We start from the raw sequence: 9620 nt of genomic DNA on the forward strand, positions 1-9620 counted from the left end.
ACCACCGCCACCGCCACACATGCAGGCCCGCCGGCGCCGCGCGCACCGCAGATGTGCCGCGTCAGCTCTGGCGTGCGCTCCAGGCTGAGCCAGATGAAGGACTGGCCGCAGCGCACGCCGCTGGCCACCAGCGGCGGCAGCTCCGCGTCGCTGAAGCGCTGCGGCCAGGCGGGCACCGAGTGCACCAGCCAGCCGATGCGGCCGCGGCTCCACGCCAGGATGCCCTTGCAGTGGCCGTACGTGACGCCGCCCCGCGCGCCGCTGCCCTCTGGCGGTTCGTCGTTGTAGCAGGCCCACCCCGTCCAGCGCTGGCAGGGCGGGGCAGGGCAGGGCGGGGAGGGGAAGCGAAGGAGGGTGAAGTGGTGCGGGAGGTCACTCTGGAAGATGGCCGGGCACGGTACAAAGGGGGCCTCCCACAGGCAGGCAGGCAGGCAGGCAGGCAGGCAGGCAGGCAGGCAGGCAGGCAGGCCCCCTCTCCCGCACCTGGTGCAGCAGCTTGCTCTGCAGCCAGGCGTGCCCGTCCGCCTCCTCCTGCCAGCTGTCGCCAGCGCTGCCATCCACCACCAGCAGCTGCGTCGAGCCCGGCGGCTTGAGCGCCACGCACCAGCTGACAGCGGCCAGCCCCTCGCCCAGTGCCAGCCCCGCCAGCTGTGCCCCCAGCTGGCTCACGGACCCGGGGCTGGCTGGAGTGGCCTGCTGACTGCGCCCGCGTGTCGCCATGGATAGAGGAGAGGCAGACGCAGGGGTGGCGGGCGAGGCTGAGCCTGTAGCCAAGCTGGCCGGCGCAGGTTGCCTCCGGCCGCCCGCCGGCGCTGTCGTGGGCGCAGCATGTGGCATGGTGGCTGCCGCGGCAGGCTGACGGCTGTGCGTGGAGGTGGTGGTCGGACAAGCAGGTGGCAGGAGCGGGCAGGCAAGCGGCCGCTACAGGGCGAGGGAAGGGGGCAACAGGCGGCGCTTCCCGCTGCTCCGCCGCCTCGTACCGCAGTCACTGGTTCCCAAGAGCGCCTGCAGGCATCGTGCCGCGACGTCAATCAGGTCAAGCCTCTTGAGGTGACTCGGGGTGTGCAGCAGCCTCCCCGACACCGAGTACCATCTCGCACATGGAGCTGTAGCCCACCTCACCTGCGATGGGTAGCTTCCAACCCTGCGGCAGTGAGGTTAATGTGGGCTGCGACACACGGGGCGCCAGAGATCCAAGGAGGACAGACTTGTATTGCTGTGGGTGCACGGCAGTCGCTTTGGGGCACGCGTTTCACAGCAGCGTGTGGCCTGCCGTTTGCGCCTCACCTTGGGTACACATTCCCGCAGCTTGGGGGGCTGGCCACTGCCGCCACTTCGCCCTTTAGGCTGCCCACACACGCATCAGAAGCCCCTGCACCGGTGTCGCCCTCACCATGGATGCGTCATGGCAGGGCCTCAAGAAAGACGCCGAGCAGGCCTTTCAGGCTGGCGCCTATGCGGCAGCGGCGGCGGGGTACGAGGCCGCGCTGGTCGCCCAGCTTGATCAAGCTGGGGACGCCTTCTGCCCAAAGGAGGCCGCCAAGCTTGCCAGCAACCTGAGCCAGGCCCACCAGCGCCTGGAGCAGTGGGACGCGGCAGTGGTCAACGCCAGGGAGGCCACACGGCTGCACCCAGAGTGGGAGAAAGGTGGGTGCCGCCGTGCCGCCACGCCCTGCCGCCGCTGCCAGGCGCCCGTCCCCATCCCGCCCACCCGCCTTGGTGGCACTGCTGTGCAGCCTGGTATCGTCTGGGCACCGCCCTCCTGGGCCTGGGGCACGATGCCGAGGCGGAGGCGGCCTTTCAGCAAGGCCTGAAGCTCAAGCCCAACAACAAGCACCTGCGGGACGGCCTGGCCAGGGCGCAGGCAGGCAGCGGCGCGGCAGCAGGCGGCGGCGAGGGCTCAGCAGAGAACCAGTCACCGGCAGCGGCCACGACAGCAGCGGGATCGGCGGCGGCGGCGGCAAAGGGCACGGGCAAGGGCAAGGGCAAGGGCCGCCCCGGCAGCGCTGCTCCCGCCGGCAGCGCGCCCCCAACCCCAGAGTCGTCTGACGCCGGGGCAGCAACACCAGCAGCAGCGGCAGCCGCCCCCGTCCCGGGAGCAGCAGCAGCAGCAGGCGGCGCGGGTGCGCCGCCACAGGACGCTGCGCGGCAGCTGGCGGAGGCGCAAAAGGCGCTGGGCAACGAGGCCTTCAAGGCAGGGAGGTACGAGGAGGCGGTACGCTGCTTCAGCGCGGCGGTACAGCTGTGCCCAGGCACCGCGGTGTACCACGGCAACCGGGCGGCGGCGTGCCTGATGGGGAAGCGGTACCCAGAGGCGGTACAGGACAGCCTCAAGGCGGTACAGCTGGACGCCGCCTTTGTCAAGGGCTACGCCCGCGCAGGTGCGGGGGCTGGGCTTGGGGATGGAGGGAAGGCTGCGCTGCGCAGAGGAGGGCAGTAGGAAAGGCTGGAGGCGCAAGCGGCAGGCGAGGTGTAAGTGGAGTTGAGGAGGGATGGGGCTTCTCGGCGGCACGCGCCGGCAGCGCCCCTGCGCACCGTCATCCACACGCCTCGCCGCCGCCGCCCGCTCCTTGCCCTGGGCGCAGCCAAGGCCGAGATGCTGATGGGGCACTGGGGGCGGGCGGAGGAGCTGTACCGCCAGGCAGTACAGCTGGACCCCACGGTACAGCAGGAGCTGCTGACCTGCCAGATCGGTGAGCTGGTGTAGCTGAGCTGGGCTTGGTTGAGATTTTTGCGGGTGGGGGAGCGGCATGGCTGGCCGCGTGCACCTCTGCACCTGCCAGCTCCTGCGGCGCTTGCCGCTGCTGCCCCGAGGCGAGGGCTCATGGCATGGCATGCTGAGCGTACGCCCTGCCCGCTGCGAACCCCGCAGTGGCGCGCAAGGTGCAGGCGGGACAGGAGGCGCTGGCGGCGGGCGAGGCGCAGCGCGCGCTTGTGCTGGCGGAGGCGGCGGGCGGCGGCTCGCTGCCGGCCGCCGAGCCCGCGGTGCGGCTGAAGGTGGAGGCGCTCATCGCCTGCGGCAGGTGCGCCGCCTGGCCCTGCCCACGCCGAGCTGCTGTGTCCTTGATTGCTCTCCGCCTGCCCCCTCCAATTCCCTCTCCACCTCGCCCCTCCAGCTCCCTCTCACTCCCCTCTCCCTCTCCCTCTCCCTCCCGCAGGCATGCCGAGGCGGTGGCGGAGGCGCGGGCGATGACCTTGCAGGGCGACGCCCAGGCGCCCGAGGTGCTGGCGCTGCGCAGCCGGGCGCTGTACCTGTGCGGTAACATGCAGATGGCGCAGCAGCTGTACCAGCAGGCGCTCAGGTGGGTGCCGAGGGTGCGCGGGCGTGGGTGGGCGTTGCGGCGGGCGGGGCCTGGGCCAGGCCTGGCGTCCTGGCGCCGCGGCGCCTGCCGGCTTGTCCGCTGCATCGCTTGCGGGCCCGGCATGCTCGCCGCCCAGCCTCTTGCAGCGCTGCGCCGCCAGGAGGCTGGGCTCCCAGCCTCCTTTCACGCACTACCCACCCTGCCGCTGCCCCCGCTCGCCTGCCCCTGCCTACCCTATGCCTCTGCCTGCCTTGCCCTTGGCGCAGGCGCGACCCGGACTGCGTGCCGGCGCAGCGCGGCCTGAAGCGCCTGCGGGCGGTGGCGGGGGGCAAGGAGCGCGGCAACGCCGCCTTTTCTGCGGGCGACTATGGCGAGGCGCACTCCCAGTACAGCGCCTCGCTGGCCGCCGACCCTGACCTGCGCACCCAGTTTGTGGCGCAGGTGGGAGGGCCCGCGGGGGCCGGTGGGCCCCTGGCCTGGGCGTCTGTTTGCCAGCCGCGTACCGCCGGCCTGGATCTGTTGCCTTCTGTTGCCCAAAACCTGGAGCAGCGTGTCGGGGTGGGCAGCACAAGAGCACCGCGGCGACTTCGGCGCCGGAGGCGCGCGCCGTGCCCGCCCCACGGCCGCGCCTCCACTTTCCTGCGCCTCCCGCCGCCCTCCCTCTGCGCCGGCAGGTGGCATGCAACCGCGCGGCGGCGGCGGCCAAGCTGGGGCGGCACGAGGAGTCGCTGGCCGACGCCGAGCTGGCCATTTCCATGGATGCATCCTACACCAAGGCATATGTTCGCAGGGCCCAGGTGGGCGCGCCGCCAGCGTGGCGCTGCCAGCGTGGCGCCTGTCTCACCAACGCGGCGGCGGAAGCCAAGGAATTGCCTGCCCACCGTCGTGCACGCCTGCTGGCAGCACTCCCCGCCAGCGAATGCACCGAGACGCCTCCCCTCCTGTAGCCCTCACAGCCACGCCGACCTGGCGCTTGCCCTGCAGGCACACCAGGAGCTGAAGCAGTACGATGCGGCGGTACGAGACCTGGAGCAGGTGGCGGAGATGGAGGAGGGATACCCAGGTGGGCGGTGGGCAGCTCAGGAGGGCCTGCCGACAACTGTGTTTGCGATTGCGTCGGCGAGCCGCCTGAGCGGCCAGCAGCACACTCCAGCTGCCGTCAGCAGGCTGCAGGGCGGGCCGCAGCGGCGGGCAACCCTGGCTCTGCCAGCGTTCTAGCTGTCGAGCTGCAGAGAGGCCGCACGCGGCGCGCGCGCGCCGGCGCCTGCCCCGCGGCGACGGCTCCGCACGACTCCCACCCGGCTCGCTCCCACGCCGCCGCGGCTGCTGGTGCAGGGCTGGGCGAGATGCTGCGCGACGCACGGCTGGCGCTGAAGAGGAGCAAGCGTGTGGACTATTACGGCGTGCTGGGGGTGGAGGCGGATGCCGGGGAGGATGGCATCAAGAAGGCGTACCGCAAGGCCGCGCTGAAGTACCATCCGGACAAGGTACCGCACATGTGCAGGCCTGGGTGGCCTGGGGGGTCTGGGTGGTGCTTGTGCGGTGTTGCGGTGCTTGTGTGGTTTTGCCTGTACGGCTCCTCTGCCGCCTGCCTCGCCTGGGATTGGGGGTCGGGCTTTGATGGCGAGCGACGAGCATCGTCCCTCCCTCCTCTTGGATGCCCACCCACCGCCGGCCTGCCCACACCGCCCCCGCCGCCGCTGCGCTGCGCTGCAGGTCGGCGAGGAGGAGCGGGAGGCGGCCGAGGCTCAGTTCAAGCTGGTGGGGGAGGCCTTTGCCGTGCTGTCCGACCCGCAGCAGCGGCGGCGGTACGACGCGGGGTGGAACCTGGAGGTACAGGGGGCAGCTTCACATGTACTGCACCCTTGCCCCAGCTTGATCTCAAAGCTAGACGTTGACATGGCCCCGCTGCTGCTTGTTTCTGTCTGTGTTGGATGCCGTGCAAGTCCCGTGGCCGGCGGCGCCAAGGCATTGAGTCTGCCGCCGGCCACACACGCCTGCGCCGTGGCCTGCACCCGTGCAGGAGATCCAGCAGGGGTATAGCAACGAGGGCGGCGGCTTGGGCGGCTTCCCCGGCAGGGGCAGCGGCTACGCGGGGTTTGACGAGGAGGAGCTGTTTGCCCAGATGTTTGCCAGCCGCATGAGCGGCGGGTACCCCGGCGGCGGCGGCAGCCGACGCTACTCTGGAGGCGTCCCCGGTTACCGCCCCTTCTGATGTACAGCTGCTGTGCATCTGCCCCCTTCTGATGCCCTCTGGTGTACAGCTGCTGTGCATCAACTTGAGCACCCGCTGATGCCTGCGGGGCTGGCCCAACCAACCCGCGTGATCCTCCTCCCTCTGTACCGTACCTCCGTACTGCATGCATTTCGTTGCAATTTAAGTAGGCCGCTGATCAAACATAAGCAGTTACACCCATTGAGCGGACGCATCGAGCCACCAAAAGAATCAACTCTCCGCATGTAATGCCGTGATTCCGTCAGCACACCGTTGCAGCCTGCTGGCGCAGGCCCACACCCGCCTCAGCCATCCTCAGCCATGGGTCCTGCTGGCGCCTGCTCCGCCGCCGTCAGTCGTTGTCCCCGCCGCCCAGCTGGCGCTCTACGCTGGTGGGCTGCTGCCCAAAGGCCTCCCGGTTCTGAAGGTACCGCTCCAACGCTTGCCGCTGCTCCTTGCATTTGTCGTACCCTGCGTCGGGAGATGGGCACCGCGTCAGGCAACCGTACGCCTGCAGGCATCCTGCAGGGCGCGGTGCGGCGGTTCTCGCTCACCATTTAAGAGGTCCATCACTGTGCCAGCCAGGCCCAGGTAGACTACAGGCATGTAGCTCTGCAATCAGGGTACATGAGGCGGTTGGCGGCGGCGGCGGCGGCGGTGGCGGCGAGCCTGCTGTGCAGTGCCGGGGCCCCACTGACCTTCTGCCTAACTCCCAGAGGCACCGCCAGAGCCACTGCGACCACTGTACATAACCAGGACGATTCGAGCACGCAGTCGCTCAGCGCCGATGTCAGCTCCTTCTCTTTATGGTCGGTCATGGGACGATAGCCACTTGATGGCGGTCCCGGAGCCATGATGAGTCCCGCGGCGACCTTGTTAGAGCTCAGGTTTGGGGGAAGAAAAAACCTGCACCGCCAGCGGGGCACCCAGTCTTTCTGCGCCCCTGCTGCTTTCTGCCAGTTCTGCCGTCCGTAATCGAGTATGTAAGTCATGGCATAACTGCCAGCCTTCGACTGTGGTCCAAGGCTGCGACCTGGATGCGGCGTGTGGCTCTCACCCTGTGCTGTCTGTGCTTCTGGGCTGCAGCAGGTGAGCGGGGAAGAGCCATCGGGGCCACAGATGCGTGCCACTCTCCCACCCTTCTCCCGCCACTGCGCGCAGGTTCCGTCAGCGGCAGACGCCTCCTATTGGGGTGAGATCATCCTGCCGCCGTGGGGCTTCTCCGTGTGGACAACTGAGTCTTACTGATATGCCTTGGTTGCCTGCAGGCGGACACGGGAACCCACCCGGCGGCTGCAGCAGGAGGGCCCTCCCTCCAGCGGTAGCGTCGATTCGGGACTGCTGGATGCCTTGCAGAGCATCCAGGGTGGCCTCCCTGCGCCCTCGCAGCCTCCAGCAGACCCCACTCCTGCAGGCGAAAGTGGGTCGGCGGCGCCGGCAAGCGACGGGGCGGCGGCGGCAGCCCCAGCTCTGGCAGCCAGCGGCAGCCCATCCACCGGCAGCGCTGGGCTCTGCACCGACCCTTTCCTCCTTTCCTCCACCATGTCGACCTTCTGCAGGGTAAGGCCTGGCCTGCTTCCGCGCCGCACAGCTATCTCACACTTTGGGCCTGCCATGCTTCCTGGGCGGCTAGCCAAGCATGCTGCATGTACCGAGATTGCCACAACAAGGTACTGCCAACTACTGCCTGTGTTCTCGCCTACCTCCAACACCTCCAGACTCTGGCCCCTCCTGTCCTCGACAACTGCCCGCCCTTGCAGCTGGACTCACTGGACCAGCTGGCCTCCATTTCTCAGGAGGCGGTGCAGGCCTGCTGCCGCCTCACCTCTGCCACGCTCCAGCCGGGCTGCTGGGATGCATGCAACCCGCCGCAGGCGGTGTCGCCGCAAGTGCAGGTGGGCCACGCTGGCAGCGCCACAAGCAGGCTGCGGCCTGGCAGGCTGCTGTGCGCCTGCCTGCAGCCTGGCCTGCAGCCTGGCGTCAGCATCAAGGCAGAGAGGCGTTCAGCGTGAGCACGCATCGCCCTGTCTTAAGGTACACCATTGTCCCGGGCGCAGGATACTTTACGGCTCTGGCGCAACATCTGCCTCATCAGTGTGCCAGTGATGTGTGGCGAACCCACCAGCCCCCCAAGCGGCTGACTGCCAGCGGCCGGGATGCCTGCGGGCTGGCAGCGGCCTGTTGGAGAGCACCAACGCGACTTGAGACTTGATTGCATACATGATTTCAGGGGGTGCAAGCAGCACAGGGTGCGTACAGTCAACATGGCGCAGGCAGAATTGACAGCGGGGATGCTGACAGCTTGGAATCAATGATCACTGTGGGCCGGGAATCCGTGACTTCTGCTAATGAGAGTGGTCTGAGAAGGGGACAGCGATGCAAATTAAAAATGGAAGGGAAGCGAGGAAGCCTGCAGCGCTGCGCAGGAGCAACGGCAGCAGCGAGCATGGCGGGTCGCACGGCCCTTTGGGATGCAGTGGCCGGCTGCGTCACGGGATCAGTCGGCAGGGGACGCTGCTCCTAGTAGCGGATTGCAATGCAGGGCAGTGTAGTACAGCCGCGGCTGTGGTTAATCAGAACTGGCTCCCGGGCCTAGACGTCGTCAGCCACAACAGCGTAGTAGGCGTCGGCGGGCACCCCGCAGGCGTGGTTGACTGTGCGCGACACTTTGAAGTAGCCCTTCTCGCCCCAGTGCGTGCTCCACGAGTTCTTCACCTCCCTGCAGTGGGAGAGAAAACAGCAGCTCAGGTTGCCATCAGCCCAGGATTTACCTCCCTACAGGGCGAGTGGCAGGAGCAGCTCAGGCTGCCATCCACCGGCGCAGGGGCGGCACGGCGGGCGGCGACGGCGGCGCGGCGCGAGGGCAGCGCGGGCGGCCGGGCAAAGCGGGGAGGGGAGCGGGCACGCCTCCCTCCCGCGAGCCCCAGCGCAGCGCAGCCCGCCCCTGCGCACCAGTAGTCCCCGGCCTCGTTGGTTCCGTAGCCCACCAGCACCATGGAATGATCCAGCTCATCGGGCTTCCAGGCGCACTGCAGCAGGCGGTGTGGTGGCGGCAGCCTCGGTGGTGGCAGCCTCGGCGGTGGTTGCTGGTCGCTCGCCGCTGGCCGCGCCTGTCTCACCCAAGCACGCACCCCATCGCACCCCACCAAACCGAACCGCACCACACCCCACCACACCCCACCGCACCTCTGTGTCCACATACACTCCCGACGAGAAGAAGCGGAAGGAGGGGCGGGAGGCGTCAAAGGAGATGGCGAGGGGGCCGCGCGAGTAGAGCGCCTCCATGAGGGCGCCGTCGTCGCAGCGCGGCACGCGCGCAAAGCCCTGCGGAGGCGGCCGGTGGGGGCGGGCGGCGGTGTCTTTGCGAGCATGGCATGCGCAAGTGTGCGGTGTAGAGCGTTGTATGTGTGTGGGTGTGTGGGGTGTGTATGTGGTGGTGGGGGGACAGGGTAAGTGGTGTGCGGTGTAGTGTGAAGGCGTGTATGGGTGAGTGTCGGTGTGTGTCTGTCTGTGGTGGATGGGTGCCCGGCGCCCGGCTTGCCTTGAACTTGCCCAGGCGCTGGGTCTGGTTGGCCAGGCAGTAGCCGTCCTGCCCCCTGTAAGGGTAGTCCTGGTTGGCTGCGATGCCGCCTGCCTCCACAATGTGCGCAATGGCTGCGGCAGGGGGGTGCAAGGCGCGGCTGGGGTGGAGAGCGAGGAAGGAGGCGAGGGCGCCAAGAGCAGGGAGCAGCAGGCACCCTGACGCACGAGCGGCATCAGGCCAGCGCGGCAGGCCAGCCCAGCTGCACAACGCCCCAGCGCAGCGCAAGGGCGTGCAGGCGATGGGCAGCACCCCACCCGCATCCGGGTCGCCGCCGTCGCAGGCTGCAGGGCAGGGAGGGCGGCAGCCGGCGAGGCGCTGTGGGCGGCGGCAGGCAAAGCGCTATGCCAGCAGCGGCAGCCGCGGCCCTGCAGCCTGCGACGGCGGCGACCCGGATGCGGGTGGGGTGCTGCCCATCGCCTGCACGCCCTTGCGCTGCGCTGGGGCGTTGTGCAGCTGGGCTGGCCTGCCGCGCTGGCCTGATGCCGCTCGTGCGTCAGGGTGCCTGCTGCTCCCTGCTCTG

The 9620-nt window shown here is 69.0% G+C and overlaps 4 protein-coding genes across 4 annotated transcripts in view; 1 reads left to right on the forward strand and 3 right to left on the reverse strand.

Annotated features, from left to right (window-relative positions):
- Positions 1-720, reverse strand: part of CHLNCDRAFT_136119 (hypothetical protein) — a gene marked incomplete at both ends in the record, with an annotated part of 2422 nt that extends 1702 nt beyond the window's left edge. Inside the window, 2 exons of the mRNA XM_005846086.1 lie at positions 6-308; positions 484-720. Coding sequence (XP_005846148.1) covers positions 6-308; positions 484-720 — 540 coding nt within the window. The remainder of the gene's footprint in view (positions 1-5; positions 309-483) is intronic.
- A 1417-nt stretch (positions 721-2137) lies between these two features.
- CHLNCDRAFT_25268 (hypothetical protein) lies at positions 2138-5345 on the forward strand (the record flags this gene model as incomplete). Its single annotated transcript, XM_005845956.1, has 7 exons — positions 2138-2359; positions 2980-3302; positions 3569-3743; positions 3977-4099; positions 4287-4365; positions 4638-4789; positions 5028-5345. Coding segments are annotated over 7 exons (1392 nt in total), but the record flags the coding sequence as incomplete, so codon positions are not given.
- Positions 5346-5869: 524 nt separating this feature from the next.
- Positions 5870-6335, reverse strand: CHLNCDRAFT_136121 (hypothetical protein; the record flags this gene model as incomplete). Its single annotated transcript, XM_005846087.1, has 3 exons — positions 5870-5988; positions 6072-6129; positions 6216-6335. 3 exons carry the CDS (start codon positions 6333-6335, stop codon positions 5870-5872), a joined length of 297 nt encoding a protein of 98 aa, XP_005846149.1.
- A 1774-nt stretch (positions 6336-8109) lies between these two features.
- CHLNCDRAFT_136123 (hypothetical protein) overlaps positions 8110-9620 on the reverse strand; it is a gene marked incomplete at both ends in the record, with an annotated part of 4475 nt that continues 2964 nt past the window's right edge. Inside the window, 4 exons of the mRNA XM_005846088.1 lie at positions 8110-8236; positions 8470-8546; positions 8704-8841; positions 9350-9381. Of these exons, the coding sequence (XP_005846150.1) occupies positions 8110-8236; positions 8470-8546; positions 8704-8841; positions 9350-9381 (374 nt within the window). The remainder of the gene's footprint in view (positions 8237-8469; positions 8547-8703; positions 8842-9349; positions 9382-9620) is intronic.

The sequence above is a fragment of the Chlorella variabilis genome (assembly GCF_000147415.1).
Source record: "Chlorella variabilis unplaced genomic scaffold CHLNCscaffold_15, whole genome shotgun sequence".
In the NCBI taxonomy this organism is placed as follows: Eukaryota; Viridiplantae; Chlorophyta; class Trebouxiophyceae; order Chlorellales; family Chlorellaceae; genus Chlorella; species Chlorella variabilis.